This window comes from Salmo trutta, chromosome 13 (assembly GCF_901001165.1).
Source record: "Salmo trutta chromosome 13, fSalTru1.1, whole genome shotgun sequence".
NCBI classification, from domain to species: domain Eukaryota; kingdom Metazoa; phylum Chordata; class Actinopteri; order Salmoniformes; family Salmonidae; genus Salmo; species Salmo trutta.
In genome coordinates, this window is record NC_042969.1 from 13,555,207 (window position 1) to 13,581,259 (window position 26,053).

Sequence of the window (26,053 nt, forward strand, 5' to 3'; positions counted from 1 at the left end):
CCACTGCCAGTTCCTTAGCTTGCTACGTAACTGACGTGAGGTTAATCCAGTCAATCGCGCACACACACTAGCTGAATATGCAGAGCTAGCGCGCAAATATTAACTATTAACCTAGCTAGTACCTATTCCATTTATGTGGCGTTGTCAAAGATGGAATCAGCATGCAGATGATGTAAGTTAGTGCTTCAAAGTCCCTGTGATAAGGTTAGCGATAAACTGAAATACAAACTGAACAGAACTACACTCTCTTCTACCATTGTCTTAAATATATTTAATGGTCTCGTTGCAAAAGCGAAATTGCAAGTGAACTTTTATTTATTTATTTATTTTATTTCACCTTTATTTAACCCGGGGAGCAAAGATTATAGCAAACACCACTGAAACTGAATTGGTGCTCGCTAGCTTTGCAAATTCAGCTATTGTTGGAAGCCAGCCAATATGAAACAAACTATTAAAATTACAAAAGGTTGCAGCATATGTTGTGTAAATGGTGAACTCATACAGCTGTCAACTCTTGTCATTTTAATCCGTTTCACATTTGCTAGCTACCTTTTAGATCGAAGCCCAAATAGAATGATTGAAGATGATAGAAGCCCTTCTCCTACTGTAAATAACCTACACACTGTGTGTGTAGCCAGCCAGCCAGCCAGGTAGAAAAATGGCAGAAAAATAAAAGATGGACATCAGAGTATTTTTCAATACACCAAAACGCATAGTAAGAACCCTAGTAGCCTAATATCTCAATAGTTGATAAAATGTTCATAAGAAAGAAATGAAATTCTAATGGAAATGTTTCACAATGATGTCATTAGGCAGAGCAGGCAACAGATGGCACACAGACAGCAGAGTTGGGGACAGATATGCAGGGACAGACTGGCAGAGACAGGGAGTCTCAGGTAAGTTTGTTGAGTCTTTGTTTGGCAACATTATGAAAGGTTCTCAATTTTTTTGACTTGTAAAATAGGAACATAATTGGAAAATGCCATGGATACCCCCACTCTCAACTTAAACTGGTGACTGAACTAAGATTTGTTAAAGGCAATGGTATTGCTGTTGTGATTAGTTGTGTAGTTTTGGGTACCGTTAGTTAGGAGTACGGCAAACACCTTATTTCTTTGGTTCCTCAATATACATTTACCATATTACAATGTAGGCTATGTGTTACAGCACTACTTTTGGTGTCCCCCTCAGGAATTGCTCTTAAGAAAATTTCATGTAATTGTCCCCTCCAAAGTTGATATCAGATTTTCGCCAATGTCATCAGACCTCCGTAGTAGCCTATTTCATGTCTCTCTTTCAATGCTCTGGAAACCAAGCAGAACATGCTGTGCTCTAATGATGGCATCGTAGCCACACGAATACACTAGAATATAATTGTCGATCTGATCGGAAAAACTGTGCTCATGTAACCGATGTGAAATGGCTAGTTAGTTAGCGGTGGTGATGTCACTCGCTCTGAGACATGAAGTGGTTGTTCCCCTTGCATTGCAAGGGCCGCGGCTTTTGTGGCGCGATGGGTAACGATGCTTCGTGGGTGTCAGTTGTTGATGTGTGCAAGGGTCCCTGGTTCGAGCCCAGGTTGGGGCTGAGAGAGGGACTGTTACACTCACAACCTTAATCTCCTAAATGATGTCGCTGGTGTATTTTGTTTGAATTTTCGATAATATTGCGCATTAGGCTAAGATTTTCACCTGGCGCGAGTCCACCCAGGCCCGAGTCCGATGCGCGAAGCAACACACATAACGAGCTCGAGAACTGTATAGTGAAGCAAAGTTTCACCCATATTTTATAAGAAATGATCAACTCGGTGGTTCGAGCGCTGAATGCTGATTGGCTGACAGCTGTGGTATATCAGATCGTATACCACGGGTATGAAAATACATTTATTTTTACTGCTCTAATTACATTGGTAACCAGTTTATAATAGCAATAAAGCACCTTTGGGGTTTGTAGTACATGGCCAATATACCACGGCTAAGGGGTGTGTCCAGGCACTCCGCGATGCATCAGACTCCGCGATGCATTGTGCCTAAGTACACCCCTTAGCCATGGCATATTGGCCATGTACCACACCCCCTCGTGCCATATCGCTTAAATATCCATCTACCTTTGTCATGTCAACCATCCAAATAAAATAATTCCAGGAGTCAGCCTTTTGTCTTTCTAAACTTTGGGCTATTCCATGATATGGCGGTTGACTGCAGTTATCATTCATCAATACATGACTTTCAAGGAGTAAGGTATTTGATGCAAACAGACTATAAGAATACTTTTTAAAAAACACCTGGAGGGGGTGGAGACAAGCACAAGGACAGGTGAAACATATCAGGATGTGACATCGCTGTCAGCTGGCTAATGTAGCCAAGTTACATTCTAATGAAACATTCGTTACATAAATTAAAAGTTTAGCCCATATGTGTCATCCAATGAAGTGGCCGTTATGTTGCATTTACTAGTCTTTCCCTCACATTTTAGTGGGTATATTTTGCCGCAATGTCTGATCACACCATGCAACGAGGGATGTATACATTTGGAAACATTTCTATATTTTTTTGTTGTCTTTTTTGTTTTTGTTTTCAATGAGGGATGTAGCCTACAGTCAGGGAGGGAAGACGGACAATGTTGATGGGCAGGTGAAATTATGTCCAGTTGTGTTGCATGATAAAAGTGGATGGCAGGATTAAGTCAGCCTCTTTCCTCCTTGCTTGGCAGAGATCTCAGGTAAATGGTGAACCCACAACTCAAATTTATCACAAATGTATTTATCACAAATTAATTGCCATATCTCACAATCGCTTGGACTTCACGAATTTAGTATTTTCGCTGTGACACAGGGGTGGATTGGCCATCTGGCAATTCTGGCAAATGCCAGATGGGGTGGACCATTTTTACTTGGATGGGCTGGTTGAAAAATAATGAAATAGTGACATGACATGACATGGTGGCTGTTAAGATTTTTGGGCAATTTCTGTGTTTTTCTAATCTATAACGAGCCTTTAGCTGATCAGTGGGCAACGGTTGGCCCCAAATGTATTTATAAAGCCCTTTTTACATCAGCAGGTGTCACAAAGTGCTTATATAGAAACCCAGCCTAAAACCCCAAACAGCAAGCAATGCAGATGTAGAAGCACGGTGGCTAGGGAAAACTCACTAGAAAGGCAGGAACCTAGGAAGAAACCTAGAGAGGAACCAGGCAATGAGGGGTGGCCAGTCCTCTTCTGGATGTGCTGGGTGGAGATTATAACAGTACATATCCATTAAGCCCAGATCGTTCTTCAACATGTTCAAACGTTCATAGATTAATAATAATAAATAATAATCACAGTGGTTATAGAGGGTGCAACAGGTCAGCACCTCTGGAGTAAATGTCAGTTGGCTTTTCATAGTCGAGCATTTGGAGGTCGAGACAGCAGGTGTAGTAGAGAGAGAGAGAGGGAAGGAGAGAGAGAGATGGTCAAAATCAGCTGATGTCACACAAACACACATTCAAAGTCAAACATCAGCAAAGACACCCAATCCGACTCTGTCTTCAGTTAGACAGCCAAGATCATGGATCGTAAGAAACGGAAAGGGTGCTTATAAACATTGAAAGAACACATTCGACATTGTCACCTCACTCAAAACTTCAGATTTTTTGGGTGGCTAAAACCATGATTTGGTCAAACAGTAAAGTGTACTATCCTTATGATTCCTGTAATGAAAGTGAGTGCCCTGCCCCCTGTGCCTGTTTCGCTGGAGCCTACTGCTGTAATAAGCAAGCCACTCTTCTCGCCCCAATGCGCTCGTGAGAAGAAAAACAATTATAATATTTAAAAATGCAAATGTGGGAAAAATACACCTTTCAAAGCTTCGTCCCCTTGTCCCTGTCAAAGAGAGTTGAGCAGACGATATAGGAGCATGAGGTCTGATACCAACAGGTTCAGAAACAGTTTTTATCTACAAGCCATCAGACTGCTGAACTCTTGAACTGGACTGACCACTTGAACTGACTCTCCACACTGTAGTACACATGCACTCGCCCACTCACGCACACACACACCCACACACATATATATATTGTAGCTACACACACATCACAATTGCTGCTACCACACTCTTATTAAGTATTACTAATACTGCACGATTTACAAAATTGCTCACCAATCCCCCTTTCTCTAATACAGGTGTAAATATTGGACTATAAATTGTGCCTTCCTAAATTATGCTAAAATGTTTATTCTATTCTACTGAGCCATTTACTTTATGTTTATATTCTTATCTTTTATTATTTCTTATTGTTGTTGCATTGTCGAGAAGGAACCTGCAAGTAACCATTTCGTTAGACAGTGTATACCGTGTGTATCCTGTACATAAATAAAACTTGAAACTTGAGCTTTCTGTAGGTATAATTTTTATTTCTCAACTCTCAGTATTCAGCTTAATAGCAACTATTTTGAGATATGGAGCGGCGTGTGTGAAATGCGCACCAGCCTTTGCGAGGGCATAGGCCTATAGGTTTCATGGGTAGGAGCCTACAACTGCCACGTTTTTTTTAGGACGTTACATTTACCCTTGGATGAATACATGGCTAATAGCAGTGGGTAGTAGATTTAGAGTTAGCGATCTAGTTCATGTTTTTCCACTTCCTCAGGTGTTTAACCCCAAATTAATTAGCCTAGTTAGTGCACATAAAGATGTATGTAATTCATCTCTATTAAAAAAAAATAATCATGGTGCGGGATGGGGGTGAGTTGGCGGCCACAGGAGTTTGGTGGCACCTTAATTGGGGAGAAAGGGCTCGTGGTAGTGACTGGAGCGGAATCAGTGGAATGGTATCAAATACATCAAACACATGGTTTCCAGGTGTTTGATGTCATTCCATTTGCTCCGCTCTGGCCATTATTATGAGCCGTCCACCCTTCAGCAGCCTCCACTGTTGGTGGCACACGCTGTAATGTGGGCTGGTGTGGATAAAATGCCAAGGCCGAATTCTTGTCCCAGTCTGCCCCTACTGTGACAGAATGTTGATATTCTTCATAGATTTCCTTATTCCACAAAGTTCTATCTAGCGCTGCAGTGAGTGGGGGGCTGAATAGCTCTGTGACATACTGTAGCTTGCGCTCTAGCTCTACCTCGCTCTCCCTGAATGAGAGAGGTACGCACTTTGACAGAAAGTCCAACAACGAGTCAGACAGGTTTAGGAACATAGACACATTTTCGAAATTTGCCGTTATTCCCCTTTAAGTTGAATAGAGGTGACTCTGGGGCTATGGATTCCACCATGGGTACCGTGACGATGTTCAGGAACTCAGAAATGCTTTGGTAGCTTTGATAATGATTAATGCATTTTGGTGTTTATTCAATCCTAGAGCTGTTGTCTTCTGTGTGTTTGGTTTCGGTGATGGGCCATAGTACAAGGTTATGCATGGAAATGTAGCTTTGTATTTGGCCTTAATGTGAATCCCATTTTCTAATGAACAACCTCACCGTGTACAAACTACTGTCTTCCTGTCTGTCTGTCTGTCTGTCTGTCTGTCTGTCTGTCTGTCTGTCTGTCTGTCTGTCTGTCTGTCTGTCTGTCTGTCTGTCTGTCTGTCTGTCTGTCTGTCTGTCTGTCTGTCTGTCTGTCTGTCTGTCTGTCTGTCTGTCTGTCTGTCTGTCTGTCTGTCTGTCTTTCTGTCTGTCTGTCTGTCTGTCTGTCTGTCTGTCTGTCTGTCTGTCTGTCTGTCTGTCTGTCTGTCTGTCTGCCTGCCTGCCTGCCTGTCTGCCTGTATTAATGGATGAGGATGCATTTCAAAAGAAGCACAAACTTTTCAACTTTTCGAAATCAATACTAAATGCTGCCTGGTGTCCCTGTTGTTGAGTAGGTTAAGGTTAGGGTAAATAATGAATACTGTACAGGCTGAGGATACTGGAGTCATTCTGCTGCTTTCCAGAAATGCTTCAGCTCTGACTCTGGCAGTGTCCTGGTCTTCCCTGGAAAGAGGAAAATAAACTTGTTGATTCCATGACTTGATTGACTTGGGTTCCTGGCTTTCAAAAGGTTTTGGGTAAATGTTTGGGTAATATTTAGCCATTAGAGAGGTCTCAATAGTACATGTGCGCACACACACCTACCAAAGATATAGAGAGATCAGATATGGTGCTACTGCTGTGCATGACGAGACAGTCAGGGCAGGTTTGCAGTAAATGTCCCGTGGAAGTCACATTATTCTCTATGTAAGAAAACACACAGTAACTCTCAGAGTAATTTAACAGCATCTTTTCTATCTGAAATATGGTTTAGGATGTTGACAGAGGAGTTGAGCCGTTTTCCATCATTGTCAGAAGAAAATGAGATGATCATTAGATAGATACACTTTAATCGGCTTATCTGAGAGCTGAATGTCTCTTCACATAGCCACTGTGTCTAACAATACATTACACAAGGGATTGGAAACAAGCTATAGAGAGTTACTATAAACGGACATCAAGTTTCCCTGGAGGAGAAGGACTATCTTGTTGTGTGAACTGGGAAAGAATTCAATCCAGGAGCTGTTAGTCTTTCTCAGTATCGCATTGAACATCTCATGGTCCAGGAAACCCTTGATGAAGACCCACTTCCCAAAGATCTGTGGTGAAATGTATTGGTCTGTCATTTCATTTCATACATTTCTATTTGTATGGTGATCATAATGCCTGAGGGCAGAGGTTGTATTCTGCCTATAAACACTGTCTATAAGTTGGAGTCAAATGCCTTTAAACTCCTTTAGATTCAGTTTGCAAATTGGAAATCATCACTATTTCTAACATACCACAACACCACTATGGCTTAGGCCCACTCTATAGATATACAGTTGAAGTCGGAAGTTTACATACACTGAGGTTGGAGTCATTAAAACTCGTTTTTCAACCACTGAACAAATTTCTTATTAACAAACTATAGTTTTGGCAAGTCAGTTAGGACATCTACTTTGTACATGACACAAGTCATTTTTCCAACAATTGTTTACAGACAGATTATTTCACTTATAATTCACTGTATCACAATTCCAGTGGGTCAGACTGTGCCTTAAAACAGCTTGGAAAATTCCCAAAAAGGATTTCATGGCTTTAGAAGCTTCTGATAGGCTAATTGACATAATTAGAGTCAATTAGAGGTGTGCCTGTGGCTGTATTTCAAGACCTACCTTCAAACTCAGTGCCTCTTTGCTTGACATCATGGGAAAGTCAAAAGAAATCAGCCCTTGACCTCAGAAAAAATGGGACCATGTACCATGGGACCACGCAGCTGTCATACCACTCAGGAAGGAGACGCGTTCTGTCTCCTAGAGATGAACGTACTTTGGTGCGAAAAGTACAAATCAATCCCAGAACAACAGCAAAGGACCTTGTGAAGATGCTGGAAGAAACAGGTGCAAAAGTATCTATATCCACAGTAAAACGAGTCCTATATCGACATAACCTGAAAGGCCGCTCAGCAAGGAGGAAGCCACTGCTCCAAAACCGCCATAAAAAAGCCAGACTACGGTTTGCAACTGCACATGGGGACAAAGATCGTACTTTTTGTAGAAATGTCCTCTGGTCTTATGAAACAGAAATAGAACTGTTTGGCCATAATGACCATTGTTATGTTTGGAGGAAAAAGGGGGAAGCTTGCAAGCCGAAGAACACCATCCCAACCGCGAAGCATGGGGGTGGCAGCATCATGGTGTGGGTGTGCTTTGCTGCAGGAGGGACTGGTGCACTTCACAAAATAGATGGCATCATGAGAAGGAAAATTATGTGGATATTTTGAAGCAACATCTCAAGACATCAGTCAGGTAGTTAAAGCTTGGTCGCAAATGCGTCTTCCAAATGGACAATGACCCCAAGCATACTTCTCAGGTTGTGGCAAAATGGCTTAAGGACACATCTTAGGGCTAGGGGGCAGTGTTCGGAAGTTTGGATGAATGACGTGCCCAAAGTAAACTGCCTGTTACTCAGGCCCAGAAGCTAGGATATGCATATAATTGGTAGCATTGGATAGGAAACACTCTGAAGTTTCCAAAACTGTTACAATAATGTCTGTGAGTATAACAGAACTGATATGGCAGGCAAAAACCCAAGGAAAATCCATCCGGAAAATGTTTTTTTGAGGTCACGGTCCATTTCAATGCTTGTCTATGGGATACACAAATAAACCGCTCCCAGATTGCAGTTCCTATGGTTTCCACTAGATGTCAACAGTCTTTAGAAAGAGTTTCAGGCTTGTTTTTTGAAAATGAGCGAGTAGTTGTAGTTTTTCCAAGGTGTCTCTCATTAGAAATGTAGTCTTGTTGCGCACGTGAATGAGGTGCGCGCTCTTCGTTATTTATCTTCCCTATTGAACATACTATTCTCCGTCTTAAATTTCATCGTTTATTTAGATATTAGAGTGCCTGAGGATTAATTAGAAACATCATTTCACTTGTTTGGACGAACTTTACTGGTAATCTTTTGGATTTGTTTGTATGCATGTTGAACGAGTGGATTACTGAATCAAGTGCACCAACTAAACTGACATTTATGGGATATAAAGAAGGACTTTATTGAACAAAACGACCATTAGCTGGGACCCTTGGGATTGCAAACAGAGGAAGATCTTCAAAGGTAAGTGATTTACTTTATCGCTATTTGTTACTTTTGTGACGCCTGTGCTGGTTTGGAAAAGTATTTTGGTGTGGGGCGCTGTCCTCAGATAATCACATGGTATGCTTTCGCCGTAAAGCCTTTTTGAAATCTGACAACGCGGTTGGATTAACAAGAAGTTAAGCTTTTAAATGATGTAGGACACTTGTATGTTCATGAATGTTTAATATTACAATTTTGTCATTTGAATTTGTCTCACTTCAGCTTCACAGGATGTTGTCGATTTTGATCCCGGTAACGGGATCCATGCGCTAAGAGGTTTTAAGGACAACAAAGTCAAGGTGTTGGAGTGGCCATCACAAAGCCCTGACCTCAATCCTATAGAAAATTTGTTGGCAAAACTGAAAAAGTGAAGTCCTGTGTAGCTCAGTTGGTAGCGCATGGTGTTTGCAACACCAGGGTTGTGGGTTCAATTCCCACAGGGGACCAGTACGGAGAAAAAATGTATGAAATGTGTGCATTCACTACTGTAAGTTGCTCTGGATAAGAGCATCTGCTAAATGACCAAAATGTAAAAAGCATGTGTGAGTAAGGAGGCCTACAAACCTGACTCCGTTACATCAGCTCTGTCAGGAGGAATGGGCCAAAAATCACCCAACTTATTGTGGGAAGCTTGTGGAAGGCTACTGGAAATGTTTGACCCAAGTTTAAAGGCAATGCTACCAAATACTAATTGATTGTATGTAAACTTCTGACCCAGTGGGAATGTGATGAAAGAAATAAAAGCTTAAATAAATCATTCTCTCTAGTATTATTCTGACATTTCACATTCTTAAAATAAAGTGGTGATCCTAACTGACCTAAGACAGGGAATTTTTACTAGGATTAAATGTCAGGAAACTTGAAAAACTGAGTTTAAATGTATTTGGCTAGGGTGTATGTAAACTTCTGACTTCAACTGTAGGTGATGTTCTCACAGTATGCTGGTCTTCCGGTGCAAGCGCTTTGACCAGATGTCCACAATCCTCTGGGGCCGGTGCTGCTGTTCCCACAGACAACAGAGGAAAGGGGAGGGCCACGTAGAGGACACGCATTGTGTAAATCAAGATAAACTGAGTCTGCAGAGAAGTAAGTCTTAGCAAGAAGGAAGCGTTGGTTGTCAATGAGCTGAAACACCTTCAATGTATACTGAGGTAAGACTTGTGTGTTTCAAGAGAATGTTTCTCCCCATGTTACGCAATACCGAAGTTACCCAAATCAGCCTGTGGGGCCTAGGCTCCTACTGATCCCCAAGGTCAATTAACATGTGGTTGAACTCTAGGGTGCAGTGACATCATGATTAAACCATTGGCACTCTACAACTATCAATTATTTATAGTTTGTTTGGTTTGGTCAGGGGCTCTATAGGGCAACACCCCAAGAGACATGTTTTGACGGTGAACTATAAACCAAACATTGACTTACTTTTATTGCTTTTAGTATCAAATATAAATTAGACATCTGCACACTGAAGACAATGTTTAATTTTATTTCGTTAGATAACATTTTCTGAAATTGGCCAAAATTACACAATCATTGAGCGTTGGCTGTAAAACAAGGTGCAAAGGGATACATTTCACAGATAGACAGAGACAGATTCTGCTGAAATATCCAATTTCCAGGACAAACATTCCTCCTTCAGTGTGGAGGGACTTGGTTGTGTCCAAAATTCCCAACTTTCCCTAAACCCTAACCCGTAACCCCTATACCACAGCCCTAAGTGTAGGTATGTAGAATGGATTGTAAGGGTGAATGGAAAACTTTGTCATAGAGGAAGGTGAGAAAGGGCCTAGCACCATTGACAACGGCAGCCACAACCTCTGGCTTGCCAAGGGAATGAATGGGGGTGAGAGGAGTAGGCCATTGTAGTTATGGGACGTAGCCATGCGATAGAAGGGGGTGAGAGGGGGGAGGCCATCGTAGAATATTGGGACGTAGCCCAACATCACACAGTTATCAGTGGGAAGAGAGTCAATAGCAGGGCACTTATGAACGATGTCACACTCGTGCTGCCTCCTGTTGCTCCATTCAAGCAAGTGCATGGCCAGTTCTGCAGTCCCTCTCTGTCTATGTCCATGCGTCTGTCCAGGCCCTTCCTCTGGCCTCCCCTCTCTTCTCTCCCTCTCTCGCGGAGCTCCTGTCGTCCAGTAGGGGGAGGAAGAGAGAGCGATAGGTCGTCTAGGACAGGTGCGGAGGGGTGAGGGCAGTCCAACCAATCGGCGGCCAGGGATCGGGGATATCCTGCCTCCGGGGCAGAGCCTGGGTAGGGGAACTTCCAATAGGAATCTCCTTTGAAGAGGTAGACGGAGCCTGAGGAAGTGATATAGGAGGGGACTTAATGTATGTTGATATAAACAGACTCACACATGTATTGTACATTACGTGTGGTGTCTCTCACACATATAATCTTTCATATTGTCACTCTCATAGAATCTCAGTCTGTTCTCGTTCATCTCTCTCTCACTCACTTTCTCTCTCATACACTTTCTCTCTTTCTCCCTCTATTTCTTCCTCGCTCTCTCACCGTCTCTCTCAGTGGTAATCCCATTCACTCCTCCTCTGATAAGGTCAGCCCAGGTGTTACTCTCCTCTTCCTCTCCTCCTCCGGCTTCCCCCTCTCCAATCTCCCCCCACACTGGTCCTTCCTTTGGATCCAACATCAGGCCCTGCTCCACCTCTTCTTCCTCTCCTCCTCCCTTTCCTTCTGTCTCTCCCCATTTCCTCAGAGCTGAGAGGGGGCGGGGGTAGCCCTCCTGGAGAGAGAGGTCATTGAACAGCCAAAACTGGGAATCTACAAAACAAAATGGAAAGAGGCAATGAAGAGTGTCCTCAAGGTTGTGTCTGGTTTATAATTAATTCACAAGGGTATATGATTGCGGGTGGAGAGAGAAACTAGAATCAAGAGCATAGTTTAGTCTGTTGAATAACACTTAATTCTCCTCTGTTGTTAAAGGTCCAATGCAGCGTTTTTATCTCAATATCAGATAATTTCTGGGTAACAATTACTGTGATTGTTTTAAATTAAAATGGTCAAAAAGAAACAAAAATAGCTTCATAGCAAAGAGAAATTTCTCAAGCAAGAATTTTGCTACGACTGTCTGGGAGAGGGGAGGGGAAAACTGAAAATGAGCTGTTATTGGTAGAGAGTATTGGAACTGTCTTTCTTATTGGTCTATTAACTAATTTACCACATGATGATGTCACCAGGCAGGCCAAAACTCCATCCCACCAAAACAGGCAGAAATTTCAGGCGTTTTTTTTCAAACAGCTCTTACAATAAAAATTGCCTTATAGTTTTCACAATTTCACAGCATTTTCCAACATCATTGTTTGTGGGGTGACTGGAGTCAGAGGTTACCTACCAGCGATGAATATGATGGCGTGGTCTGAGTGTCTCTCCAACACAGCCTGCAGGGGGGGCAGGTTAGGAGGCAGACCCCCCCACAGCCTCCTCACCGAGGCCCCCCGGCCCGACACCAGCCCCCCAGTACTGACCCTCCAAATACTCAGCCCTGCCAGAGAGGGGGGCGGGGGGGAATAGAGAGGAATAAGGCAGGATAGTCAGAGTAGTAATAGAGAGGGGCGTATTGGGTGAAGGACAGATACAGATAAAGAGATGTGAGGTGAGGTGAGAGAGAGGAGTTCAATACAAAGAGTTCAATACAGTTGTGGATACCTCCACCAGGGGGCGATCATGTCCGTAGTTTAAAACAGGATGCTAGGGGTAATAGTCCAACCAATAGGGAGCCTACCTACACCACACTCACCTTTAAAGAAGAACGTCTCTCCCCTAATCTTGGCTACTGCATCAAAGCTAGTGTTACAGCGGTCTACAGAATGGCTGAAAGAGAAGGAGAGAGCAACAGAGAGGATGAGAGGGAGGGAGAGACGTAGAGATGGAGGAGATAGGTATTGGTTGAATGGCTGCCCCTTATCCACTTTTGTTAACCTGTCAGTACCTGTGTCTGTAGTGTGTCAGTACCTGTGCCTGTGTCGGTGTCCGGGTCCGTCGCGATGCTGCAGCTGAGGTTCAGGAACCAACCGAGGAACGTCTGTGACCATGAGTTGATTTCTATTACCTGTCAACACACCTTCCTTTCAGAACTCAGTACAACAACAGGAGGACACACACCCACACTAAGTGGACAAGTGATAATACACACACACACACACACACACACACAGACTGACCATAGAGCCTGGTGATGAGCTCCAGGTCGTTGGGGCCCAGGCGGTAGTTTAGAGGGTCTCCTACGGGGCCCTGGTAGTAAGGTCTCATCACAGAGCGCCTGGCAGACGAGTGGGACAAACCCAGGGCGTGGCCAAATTCATGCACCAGCACGGTGAACAAGTCTGTTCCCTCAGAGGCTGGGGAGGGGCGATGGTTGTGGGGAGGTGGGGAGGTGTAGAGTTTCAGTTTAGGGGGTTAATGTTAGCAGTGTCTTGTCTGTGTCCATAATATTCCACAAATGTGTGTCAATAATATTTTCCAAATTGAACCCCTTACTATTGTAAACCTCAGGACGATTAAACAGTGGAGAATTGACCATAAATTCTACCTAGCTTACCAGAGGGCTGCACAGAACTATCACAGTAACGCAAATACTTGCTTTAACTTTCAGATCAACAGGAAGTTCCTAGGGGTAAGGGCTAGTGTTTGGTTCCTAGGGGTAAGGGCTAGTGTTTGGTTCCTAGGGGTAAGGGCTAGTGTTTGGTTTGGTATTGGGCTCTTGAACCCCCAGTAGCTCTTTTTGCTGTCTCTGGGTCTTCTGGCTGTCACTCACCTGGCTGGCGGAACACCCACTCCTCCTCGGCATCTAGGTGTACACCGCCCGCTCTGGCGAGGTCAGAGGGGAAGAAGGCGTGGCCAACAGCTCCTCCTGCACCATCGAAGGGGTAGCCGTCCCCATGGAAACCGTGGAGGAAGTCCACCTGCAGATCCGCCCCTTCTGGACCTCCCACCTGGCAACGGGAGAAACAGGCAGTGAGGTCAGAGGGGGGGGGAGAGAGAGAGAGAGAGAGAGAGAGACAAAGAGAGTGCAAGAGGGGTAATCTTTGTATTCAACTATCACAAAAAGGAACGTCTAGGGAAAGAGACTGACCTCGTGGAACTCCAGCGGGGTTGGCTCCGCCCACACCCTCAGGGCATAGAACACCAGAGAGCGAATCGTCTCGCGGGAGAGGGAGGAGGAGGTGGGGTATGAACGCAACCTAGGGACATTTATTTGAGAGAAAGAAAGAGAGCGAGGGAGGGAGAGAGAGAGAGAGAGAGAGAGAGAGAGAAAGAGAGAGAGAAAGAGAGAGAGAGAGAGAGAGAGAGAGAGAGAGAGAGAGAAAATGAGAGAAGCATTACTAGGGAGTTCTAGGGAGGATGAGAGAGCTGTAGGGATGACAATTGAGGGATAAGTTAACGATCGAGTGATAAGTTGATGAATAAGAGGGTATGTTGGAGGGATGATGAGCAGAAGTCTAATGAACCTCCAGTTGATGTTCCTTCGTGTCCATGTGGTCACAGCCCTCTTTCTCCTCAGGCCCTGCCCCTCCTGGAGCTGATTGGCCAGTGGTTTGGGCTCCTCCCCTTTGTCTGGCAGTGAACATCGCGGGGCTCGCATCAGAGCCAGCGTCTCCTCATCTTAGACAGGAGGACAGAGAGAGAGAGAGAGAGAAAGAGAAGGAGAGAGAGAACCACAGAGGATGGATACAATCACCCTAATTTCCCCAACCCTCTTTTTTATTTTCTCACCTGCAACTCCTGTCTCCTCTAGGCCTGCAAACCTTTGCATGGCGCTAACAGCATGAGTGACAGCTGTCCAGGCTTGTAGCTGTCCAGTGGCGGGGTCCGAGGGCGGGAGGTAGCCATACCTCGTCAGCCAATCCTGGGACAAGACACCGAAGTATTGCATTGAGAAGCATCATGTAGGTAGGACTCAGTTGTAAACTACCGAGTCGTGGGTTCATTGTGACAATGTGACAACGTCATGAGCAGCAGAGGTGGTGGTTTTGAGTGGGTAAAGAGAAATCACAGGTTAAGTGGAAATCAGATAAGTAAAAAGCAGGGGTTGACTCGACAGCTCTTCAAAGTGTCTCAAATGAAGTGTCTAACTCAATATCTCAATAGACCAATCCTGTGAAGGTACATGACCATATGCACGTGAGCCCAGTTAAGCTTGCTCATCAAGGCATGTGATGTATCACCTTTGCTCGTGGATTTGATATTCACTATTTTCTCTATTCACTTTGACTATTTTCACTAGGCCATCGTAAATGACAACTTGCTGAAATAAATAATCCATTCAGCATGAATAATAAAAACCTCCTTGTGAAAGACCTATACGCCTCTGCATTGTCCCTCACCACCAGTCCAGTGGTCTCGTCGTCCGTGGGGGTAACAGGAGCAGAGCATGTGGAAGCTGTTGTGTCCGTCGGGGCAACTGCTGAGCCTTGGACCCCGGCCATGGACACGGTTTGCATGCGCTCGCACACGTACAGGAGGAGAAAACCCCACGCCGCTGCCTTCATCCTGCTGGCGTTCACATATTCCAATCAAACTCGGGAAACAAAGTTGGAGTGAACATTTATCGCCTCAGGTCAGTTCAGCCATGCGACTGGTCAAGGTCTACGAGGTGTCATCCGTCCTTCATGGTCGGGTTGACGGTGAAGAGTGAAGGTATGCCGTGACAGGACCTCTCTGAACTTTTTGCCACTGCTCGTGAAACCAGTCAAACGTTCTGGAAATGGGAGGGAGAAGCCACCGGTTTACATTGTTGGTTTTATGCTGTTGTTGCCAAAGAAAACATTGACACAGTTTATGTTAAAGGCTTTAAATGACTACGAAGCTTGGCTTTGCACCATATGGCACAAATATTTCAAACATGCAAGAAGAACTGCCCCTGCCTACCTTCAAGCTATGCTCAAACCCTACACCCCAACCCGAGCAGTCCGTTGTGCCACCTCTGGTCTCTTGGCCCTCCCACCACTACGGGAGGGCAGCTCCCGCTCAGGCCAGTCCAAGCTTTTCTCTTTCCTGGCACCCCAATGGTGGAGCCAGCTTCCACCTGAAGCTAGGACAGCAGAGTCCCTGCCCATCTTCTGAAAACACCGGAAACCGTACCTCTTCAAAGAGTATCTTTTTTTGCAACAAAGCATCCTTCACTCATGCTGCCAAACATACCCTCGTAAAACGGACTATCCTGCCGATCCTTGACTTCGGTGATGTCATTTACAAAATAGCCTCCAACACTTTACTCAGCAAATTGGATGCAGTCTATCACAGTGCCATCCGTTTTGTCACCAAAGCCCCATATACTACCCACCACTGCGACCTGTATGCTCGTTGGCTGGCCCTCGCTTCATATTCGTCGCCAAACCCACTGGCTCCAGGTCATCTATAAGTCTTTGATAGGTAAAGCCCCGCCTTATCTCAGCTCACTGGTCACCATAGCAGCACCCATCCGTAGCACACACTCCAGCAGATATAATTCACTGGTCAACGCCAGAGCCAATTCCTACTTTGGCCGCCTTTCCTTCCAGTTCTCTGCTGCCAATGACTGGAACGAATCGCAAAAATCACTGAAGCTGGAGACCCATATCACCCTCACTAACTTTAAGCATCAGCTGTCAGAGCAGCTCACAGATCACTGCACCTGTACATAGCCCATCTGTAAATAGCCCATCCAACTACCTCATCCCCATACTGTTATTATTTTTTTGCTTCTTTGCACCCCAGTATCTCTACTTGCACATTCATCTTCTGCACATCTATCACTCCAGTGATTAATTGCTAAATTGTAATTATTTTGCCACTATGGCCTATTTATTGCCTTACTTCCCTTATCTTACCTCATTTACACACACTGTATATAGACTTTTTCTCTCTATTGTGTTATTGACTGTATGTTTGTTTATTCCATGTGTAACTCTGTGTTGTTGTTTGTGTTGCACTGCTTTGCTTTATCTTGGCCAGGTCGCAATTGTAAATGAGAACTTGTTCTCAACTAGCCTACGTGGTTAAATAAAGGTGAAATAAATATAAAAATAAAATCTTAAATAATCACCCTCCTTGAACCGCACCCCCCAAAACAACGATATATGTGTTGGTTCAGGATATATATACAGTATATATATCAATATACACTACATGACCAAAAGTATGTGGACACCTGCTCATGGGCATTAAAATGGAGTTGGTCCCCCCTTTGCAGCTATAACAGCCTCCACTCTTCTGGGAAGGCTTTCCAGTAGATGTTGGAACATTGCTGCGGGGACTCGCTTCCATTCAGCCACAAGAGCATTAGTGAGGTCGGGCACTGATGTTGGTCGAGTAGGCCTGGCTCTCAGTCATTGTTCCAATTCATCCCAGAGGTGTTCGATTGGGTTGAGGTCAGGGCTCTGTGCAGGCCAGTCAAGTTCTTCCACACTGATCTCGACAAACCATTTCTGTATGGATCTCACTTTGTGCACGGGGGCATTGTTATTCTGAAGCAGAAAGGGCCTTCCCCAAACTTTTGCCACAACGTTGGAAGCACAGAATCGTCTAGAATGTCATTGTATGCTGTAGTGTTAAGATTTCCCTTCACTGGAACTAAGGGCCCTAGCCCGAACCATGAAAAACAGCTCCAGACCATTATTCCTCCTCCACCAAACTTTACAGTTGGCACTCTGCATTTGGGCAGATAGTGTTTTCCTGGCATCCGCCAAACCCAGATTTGTCCGTCGGACTGCTAAATGGTGAAGTGCGATTCATCACTCCAGAGAACGCGTTTTCACTGCTCCAGAGTCCAATGGCGGTGAGCTTTACACCACTCCAGCCAACGCTTGGCATTGCGCATTGGTTTTCTTAGGTTTGTGTGCGGCTGCTCGGCCATGGAAACACATTTTATGAAGCTCCGTTATGTGCTGACGTTGCTTCCAGAGGCAGTTTGGGACTTGGTAGTGAGTGTTTTGCAACTGAGGACAGACGATTTTTACGGGCTTCAGCACTCGGCGGTCCCGTTCTGTGAGCTTGTGTGGCCTACCACTTTGCAGCTGAGCCATTGTTGCTCCTAGACGTTTCCACTTCACGATAACAGCACTTACAGTTGACAAGGGCAGCTTTAGCAGGGTAGACATTTGACAAACTGACTTGTTGGAAAGGTGGCATCCTATGACGGTGCCACGTTGAAAGACACTGAGCTCTTCAGTACGACCAGTTTATTGCCAATGTTTGTCTATGGAGATTGCATGGCGGTGTGCTCGATTTTATACACCTGTCAGCAACGGTGTGGCTGAAATAGCCGAATTCACTAATTTGAAGGGGTGTCCATATACTTTTGTATATGTAGTGTATATAATTATTTCGTTTGTGGGGCCGTTAGAAATGTTTTGGTCACAGTTAGGTAGCCTACAGTGCGTATATTGAAAAGGAGACCCTGGCCTCAATTGGGCTTCCCTGATTAAATACAAGTTAATAAAAATGTGAAATTCACAACTGGCACGCAAATCTTTAGAAATGGTAGGATCAATTGTAAATTGGCAATCCACATGTGCTGACCAAGTCAGCACGTCATAGGCTATATGAAGCCACCCTTGCGGAACAGCGCATAGGGCTACAGTGTACCATGACAGTGTCATTGTCTCGTGCCCCTCTCACTAACATTGTCTCGTTGCGCTGCATTCAGAAATGTTCCTCATGTGTGCGCCCAGCTCATTTTTGCATTATTCACCAGAGAAGGGAAACATTCTGCGAATATTTTGACATTGTATCAACAAGGCGGCTCGGAGAATACTGAAACATTCTGTATCAACAAGGCGGCTCGGGGAATATTGATTGCAACGAAGGGGCGGCATCTTTCCATGGGCCAGCTTGACTGATATTATTACGTTGCCTACGCAGTAATTGCACTATCTGGGTGGTTATTATAAAAATATAAAAAACTACATCCACACTAAATAACTTAAAACTATTTAATGACGTTTTGCCAGCAAGATTGATCTGTAAGAATATGTGATTTCATTGAGTGAGAGGTGGAAATGCATTATACCAGAGGCAGGTAGGCTACAGGTAGGGGTTAGGGATGCAGGCAGAGGATGATGAAGAAGTAGGCCTACAACTAAATCATTATTAATTTGCATGATCTCAATTATCATTCTGTCACTGTATGACAATGTACATGTTTCGTAGCCTACAATTGTTATTGTCTTTGAAGCCAAAAACAGGACATGTATTTTGGAGAAATGCTCTAAATAGAAAGTTGTTCAGTTGTGGGGGTTTTTCATACCAACAATTGCACTAGCCTACTGGGCAAATTAATCTAAATATCAATTAGGCCCAAAGATATCACAGCATTTTAATAGCAATAAAATAGCTTTTGGTTTCCAAAGGTCACCAAAAAGGAGGGCGCCCTCACCTTCCGATTCCCAATGCAATTAACCCCTGGCTATCAGATTACAACGAGGTTTACACGGCCGAGTTCAAATGCTGACATTAAATTCAAAGCAATCGGCGCACTGCCTAAACCGCGGACTGGCAAAGGAAACTGGCACCGTCTCTGCTTTCTAAAAGTGAGAGAAAAGGGCGCAAACTGGCAGCTGCTCTCCGAGCGACGCTCCACATGGTCCTAAAACCAGCCTTGGAATACCCCAAACAGCTGTTAGGTTTTAACCGGGATTGGAATGATTTGAGTCTACTTAATTTTTTTGGCCTACTTTACATTTTTGGTTTTGAGCTAGCTAGGATATGGCGACCCAACTGACGCCTCTGCTGTATAGCCTCGTTTTAACTCAGCATAAAAGTGAGTAAATCTACCTCTTTATCATTGAGACATTTGAAATAATATGTATATAATGCAGAGATACAATATTATATTCATACTGAAAATAAGGATGAAGGAAAATGTCGATGAAGATGGTCAGGACATGTAGGCATGTTCAATAGGAGACGAACCAAGAAATATCTAATCAGGAGATGGAAGAACATTTGCATGAAGTAAATAAGGGAGGGGCGTATGGATATGGAAGGGTGTGTACAATAAGATTTTAGTTCAAAGAGGGAAAGTGCGTGTGGGCTGGAGGTGGGAGTAAGGGGGGCTGGAGGTGGGAGTAAGGGGGGCTGAGAAGGATGTGGTGGTTTAATTAAATTAGCGCGTGTCATTTAGTTAAAGAAGGGGGGGGCAAAAAGGGAGGGATGGAAGGATGGATGAAAGGATAGAGGGATCATGGAGGACAGTTGTAAAGTAATGGGATTAAAGTGGAATGGGGGTTCAGGTCTTTTCTCAAGGGACAGATAGAAGGAGAAAGAGAGGAAATAAAAGACAAGTGGTGCCTCCTCCCTTTCAAGGAGAAAAGGAGAGAGTAAAGGGGAGAGAGAAGCAGGCTACAGAAAGAAAGAAAGAAAGGTGTACAGTAAGATGGGTGAAGGGTGGCATGTGGTGGTTGAGTAATGAAAGTGCTAGTGGGTGTTAATGAAGGGATTCTTTAATTATGCTGGGTTCCAAACACGCACTCTTGACTTGGGCCCGCCATCTGGTTCAGTGCATGTTGGCGTTCTAAAGCACTCATCACGCACAAATGGTTCTAACACCCTCTGTCAGACAATATGGCAAAGAAACGCGTTAGCTAAAAAGCATACTGTAAGAGAGCTGCAAATTAATAATATATTATATTTAATAGCTACTACAATGCATCTGTATACCAATACTGGAAACAAAGTGCAAACATTCCTTTTTACTGCATACAAGTTGATTCTCATGATTGACAGTTAGACAAAAATTGATAAAAGGTGCAGTTTATCCAAAGCTTACCTTACTCTTCGTCCCTGACTTCGAACTCTCTCTGTCTCTCGCTCTCTCCTCTCACTCACTCTGAACAGATGTGTCCCTTTCCCAACCTCTAACTCAATCACTCCGCCTTCCCTCCCTCAAACTCTATACCCCCCCCCCCCCCCCCCCCCCCCCCCCCCCCCATGTTGCTGAGCTCTCACAATAGCCTCCTCAATACTACCACTAAAACAAATCACTGTGTGTGTGTCGCTCAAACCACACATATGGGCTATCAATCCTTTCCAACTCCTAATTAATTGTAATATATATACACAGTATATATATGTGTACTGCATACTGTATGTAACCTGTAACACATTCAATATGAAAACCACATTTTCAATTAATCCATGTTTTTTAAATAAACAATTAGGCTCAGAAACGTGTTTGGCACGGCGTATAAAAATACATTTGATGTGTAACTAAAGATTCTCTCTGTGGAATTAGTGAGAGTGAGACAGCACATATAGTGTGCTTGTTTGTGTCTCTGTGTGTGTGAGTGTGTCCACGTTTGACTCTGTGTAGTAAGGAGGGAGGTTAGTAAGATTTTGATTAAATCCTCTTAACGAAAGGATTTAAAAAATGTAAGATAAAGATTTGAACAGATCTCACTCGCTAACTGTCTCTATTTCTCTCTCTCTCGCTCCCACTCTCTTTCTGTCTGCAGGGGTATTATTTTATTCTACTGACCTCCTTCTGGAAAGAATTCTGACTAAGAAAGCCAATTACCAAATTTTTATTTAACTAGGCAAGTCAGTTAAGAACAAAGTCTTATTTACAATGACAGCCTACCAGGGAACAGTGGGTTAACTGCCTTGTTCAGGGGCAGAACGACAGATTTTTATATTGTCAGCTCAGGGATTTGATTCCGCAACCCTTCGGTTAGCTGGCCCAACGCTCTAACCTCTAGGCTACCTGCCACCCCAAACAGAGGAGACAGAAAGAGATACAGAGACAAAAATAATAAGATTTGAGCGACAATGCAGGATAACTATATCACCACCTGTTGAAACTTTATATCGACAGAGAGAGAGAGGGAGAAAGGAGAGAGAGAACTGATGCTTTTCCAGATGCATCAGTATAGATACATCCCTCTTTCTCCTCCTCCATGCTCTCTCTCTCGGGGGAAAGGTTTGATTGGAAAAGGACGTTAAGGACTCCCTGTTTTTACAAAAAAAATGGATCCCCTGATCTGCCCCTAATCTTAAACCAGGACCTGTCAAAGCAGAGACAAAAAAGGGATAAAATACCTAATGGCAACATTAGCACCACCACTTTTCTCATTTAAAGCCCTCACGCTGAACCTCAACTCACCACAACCTCGCCAAGTGACCCCATTTCTCTGTGATATTTTTCTTTTCTCTAGGCTTTTTCCTCCTACCCTAGAATGCCTACCCTAATTTGGAGTAAGCTTCTACTGCTACTTACAGCTATTTCGCTCACAACTACGGTACCTGTAGTTAAATACTTATACATATATTCCTCATTTCCTCTTTCAAGTGCTGGATTTTCACCCACAGCAGCCAATCCTCCATTCACTCAGATCTTAACTCCAACCCTCCAATGTCCACAGATTAACCCATCTTTCCCAGTATAATGCCATTTTGCTATAATGCCAATAGCTTACATTGAAACAAATGGATTGATGTGTCAATTGTTGTTTTATATGTCAATTCATATACTCAATGCCAAGGTATTGGGACATCAAAAACCTGTTCGCAGCTGTGGTTTAACACGATTGACTATTTTCAAATTCCTTGAATCTATAGTTGGCTGCCAACTAGATGGAGAAAATAGAAAATAGTTTCCCCTGTTGTCTTGACGACGGGGCCAACCCACATGAATGTATGTGGTGGTTGGGCAGGGTCAAAGGTGATGTGCTGGGAGGGGGGGGGGATGGTTAACGCATGGAGGCTGTATTTTGTACTCCTGAAGCAGGGAAGGGGGTATAGGCTTGAATATGTGAATGGGCTTGTGTGTCTGGGAATCTGCGAATGCCCCAATTGTGTGGCTGAACTTGTGGTTCCCTAGGCAACTGAGCCACTTTTTTAGGAACTCTACATTGCATGGGGTCTTTGTTGTTCACTCAGCATGTGGCGTTCCTCACAACTGACATCTTTCAGATGTCCTGTTTTTTTTTACACTCTGCAACATTAAGGATAGAAGAGTTCTTACTGGGTTAATTGTCCTGTCACATACTCCTAGAAGGAACCCACTGGGCACAGACATCCATTCAACGTCTATTCCACGTTGGTTCAACGTCATTTCACTGAACTGACATGGAAACAACTTTGATTCAACCAGTGTGCCCAGTGGGAAGGGTGTTCATTGCCTGATGCCAGTCTGCTCGAATGACAAGAACAGGGAAGGTTGTTGAAATGACCAGATCATCAACTGACACTATCTGATAATTTTACATTTTTCACTGTAGATAATCTTTAGTTAAACTAAAACTAATATGGCAGGCATTTCAGTGCTGAAACAGACTGGCATCCTCTCTAGGACAACTGTCATTAGACTTACAGTAACTGACATCAAGTGAGGCCAACTCCATAAGGAACATCACTTGGAGGAGAATGCCGAGCCATACTGTGACTGTAGGCCTGCTGTTAGCTGGGTATTCAAATCAAATCAAATTGTATTTGTCACATGCTCCGAATACAACAGGTACCTTACCGTGAATGTAAATAGACCGGGTGGCCATTTGATTAATTGTTCAGCCGTCTTATGGCTTGGGGGGTAGAAGCTGTTAAGGAGCCTTTTGGACCAAAGACTTGGCGCTGCCGTACCGCTTGCCGTGCGGTAGCAGAGAGAACAGTCTATGACTTGGGTGAATGGAGTCTGTACATTTTTTGTAGTCCACAGTGTCCCTATTGTGCCTCTATCTTTCCCATGTTAACTAGATGTCTAGTTAGGGAAGCATTAACCTCTGATGTTGCACAGATGACTGCTAGAGTTGAAATGCTAGAGTTGACTGCCAGATGCTAGAGTTGACTTCCAGATGCTAGAGTTAACTGCCAGATGCTAGAGTTGACTGCTAGATGCTAGAGTTGACTGCTAGATGCTAGAGTTGACTGCTAGATGCTAGAGTTGACTGCTAGATGCTAGAGTTGACTGCTAGATGCTAGAGTTGAAATGCTAGAGTTGACTGCTAGATGCTAGAGTTGAAATGCTAGAGTTGACTGCTAGATGCTAGAGTTGAAATGCTAGAGTTGACTGCTAGATGCTAGAGTTGACTGCTAGATGCTAGAGTTGACTGCTAGATGCTAGAGTTGAAATGCTAGAGTTGACTGCTAGATGCTAGAGTTGAAATGCTAGAGTTGACTGCTAGATGCTAGAGTTGAAATGCTAGAGTTGACTGCTAGATGCTAGAGTTGAAATGCTAGAGTTGACTGCTAGATGCTAGAGTTGAAGTGCTAGAGTTGACTGCTAGATGCTAGAGTTGAAATGCTAGAGTTGACTGCTAGATGCTAGAGTTGAAATGCTAGAGTTGACTGCTAGATGCTAGAGTTGAAGTGCTAGAGTTGACTGCTAGATGCTAGAGTTGACTGCTAGATGCTAGAGTTGACTGCTAGATGCTAGAGTTGACTGCTAGATGCTAGAGTTGAAATGCTAGAGAGGAACCAGGCCCTAGGACCATGCCTCAGGACTACCTGGCATGATGACTCCTTGCTGTCCCCAGTCCACCTGGCCATGCTGCTGCTCCAGTTTCAACTGTTCTGCCTGCGGCTATGGAACCCTGACCTGTTCACCGGACGTGCTTGTTGCACCCTCGACAACTACTATGATTATTATTATTTGACCATGCTGGTAATTTATGAACATTTTAACATCTTGACCATGTTCTGTTATAATATCCACCCGGCACAGCCAGAAGAGGACTGGCCACCCCTCATAGCCTGGTTCCTCTCTAGGTTTCTTCCTAGGTTTTTGGCCTTTCTAGGGAGTTTTTCCTAGGGAGTTTTTCCTAGCCACCGTGCTTCTTTCACATGCATTGCTTGCTGTTTGGGGTTTTAGGCTGGGTTTCTGTATAGCACTTTGAGATTTCAGCTGATGTACGAATGGCTATATAAATACATTTGATTTGATTTGATGACAGCAGAGAGTGGCAGTGGTGTGGAGAGGGGAGGGGGGAGCAATGCAAATAGGCTGGGTAGAAGCCTCTTGGACCTAGACTTGGCGCTCCGGTACTGCTTGCTGTGCGGTAGCAGAGAGAACAGTCTATGACTAGGGTGGCTGGAGTCTTTCACAATTTGTAGGGCCTTCCTCTGACACCGCCTGGTATAGAGGTCCTGGATGGCAGGAAGCTTGGCCCCAGTGATGTACTGGGCTGTTCGCACTACCCACTGTAGTGCCTTGCGGTCGGAGGCCGAGCAGTTGCCATACCAGGCAGTGATGCAACCCGTCAGGATGCTCTCGATGGTGCAGCTGTAGAACCTTTTGAGGATCTGAGGACCCATGCCAAATATTTTCAGTCTCCTGAGGGGGAATAGGTTTTGTCGTGCCCTCTTCACAACTGTCTTGGTGTGCTTGGACTATGTTAGTTTGTTGGTGATGTGGACACCAAGGAACTTGAAGCTCTCAACCTGCTCCACTGCATCCCCGTCGATGAGAATGGGGCGTGCTCAGGCCTCTTTTTCCTGTAGTCCACAATCATCTCCTTTGTCTTGATCACATTGAGGGAGAGGTTGTTGTCCTGGCACCACACGGCCAGGTCTCTGACCTCCTCCCGATAAGCTGTATATAGTATGTTTACTTACTTATTCCTGTTCTTCTCATTTCTTAGTTTTATATCTCCTGTGTTTTTGTTATATTTTGTTATTTTTACTTCTACATTGTTATTGATTACTGCATTGTTGGGGTTAGATCTTGCAAGAAAGACATTTCACTGTACTTGTGCATGTGACATTAAAACTTGAAACTGTGTTTGTGTGTGTGTGTGTTTGTGTTAGGCTAAAATGGGGTATACTATTACCGACAAACTACACATTACAAGCGTAACCTAACCACTAGCAGGCATGTTCATGCCTTCAGAGAGACATTATAAACAATAAAGTACATCAAGTTTCACATCAAAGCATTCTCAGTGAGCACTGCAGAAAGCTGACTATTCAGCGTCAGAATGTCTGTTGACATTTATTCACAAATCCTCTATCACTTAATAAATGAATTATGTTATTAAGTTAAATCAATGCCATTTATATTTAAGTTTTTCTTGACTTGACTTGGGTCACTGAGAACATAGATTACAAATAATACTGCCAAATTATTTTACAAAATCCCAAAAATGAATGCATCAACAAATTGGGGGCATGGTGGTCATCAAATCATTAAAAAAACTAAAGCTCTTCTTATAAATGAACGCTCTACATATTATTCTTTGTTGTTGATGAGATAGGCATTGTTATTTGATTGTAAAGTAGTTGCCAGAAAACAGATCTTGGTCAAAAGGAGTGGAGATGCCGGGGATTGAACCCGGGGCCTCATACATGCAAAGCATGCGCTCTACCACTGAGCTACATCCCCTACTGAGATCAACGTAGAAATGCACCCTATAGATACTGTGAATTCTGAGATATCAAATTTAGTCCAAAAAAAGTTGATAGTGTAGAAGTGTGAAACTACTTGCAACTTTCTGTTGTGCGGAACCT

General features: G+C 43.9%; 1 protein-coding gene and 1 non-coding gene across 3 annotated transcripts; both read right to left on the reverse strand.

Moving 5' to 3' along the window:
• Window positions 1–10,076: 10,076 nt before the first annotated feature.
• LOC115205222 (matrix metalloproteinase-17) lies at window positions 10,077–20,491 on the reverse strand. Of its 2 annotated transcripts, none has more exons than XM_029770976.1 (12): window positions 20,385–20,491; window positions 14,962–15,335; window positions 14,351–14,483; window positions 14,086–14,239; window positions 13,710–13,818; window positions 13,392–13,569; window positions 12,799–12,975; window positions 12,590–12,686; window positions 12,375–12,448; window positions 11,970–12,119; window positions 11,132–11,398; window positions 10,077–10,917 (listed from the first exon to the last, which is right to left on the reverse strand). In XM_029770976.1, the coding sequence occupies exons 2-12, from the start codon at window positions 15,124–15,126 to the stop codon at window positions 10,553–10,555; spliced, it is 1,869 nt and encodes a 622-aa protein (XP_029626836.1). In that variant the 5' UTR covers window positions 15,127–15,335; window positions 20,385–20,491; the 3' UTR covers window positions 10,077–10,552. The 2 variants fall into 2 exon arrangements, with proteins under 2 accessions (XP_029626836.1, XP_029626837.1); XM_029770977.1 differs by lacking the exon at window positions 20,385–20,491 and adding an exon at window positions 18,993–19,054.
• A 5,365-nt stretch (window positions 20,492–25,856) lies between these two features.
• Window positions 25,857–25,928, reverse strand: trnaa-ugc (transfer RNA alanine (anticodon UGC)). The gene has a single exon. It is a non-coding gene; the product is annotated as a tRNA-Ala (tRNA).
• Between the last annotated feature and the right edge of the window lie 125 nt (window positions 25,929–26,053).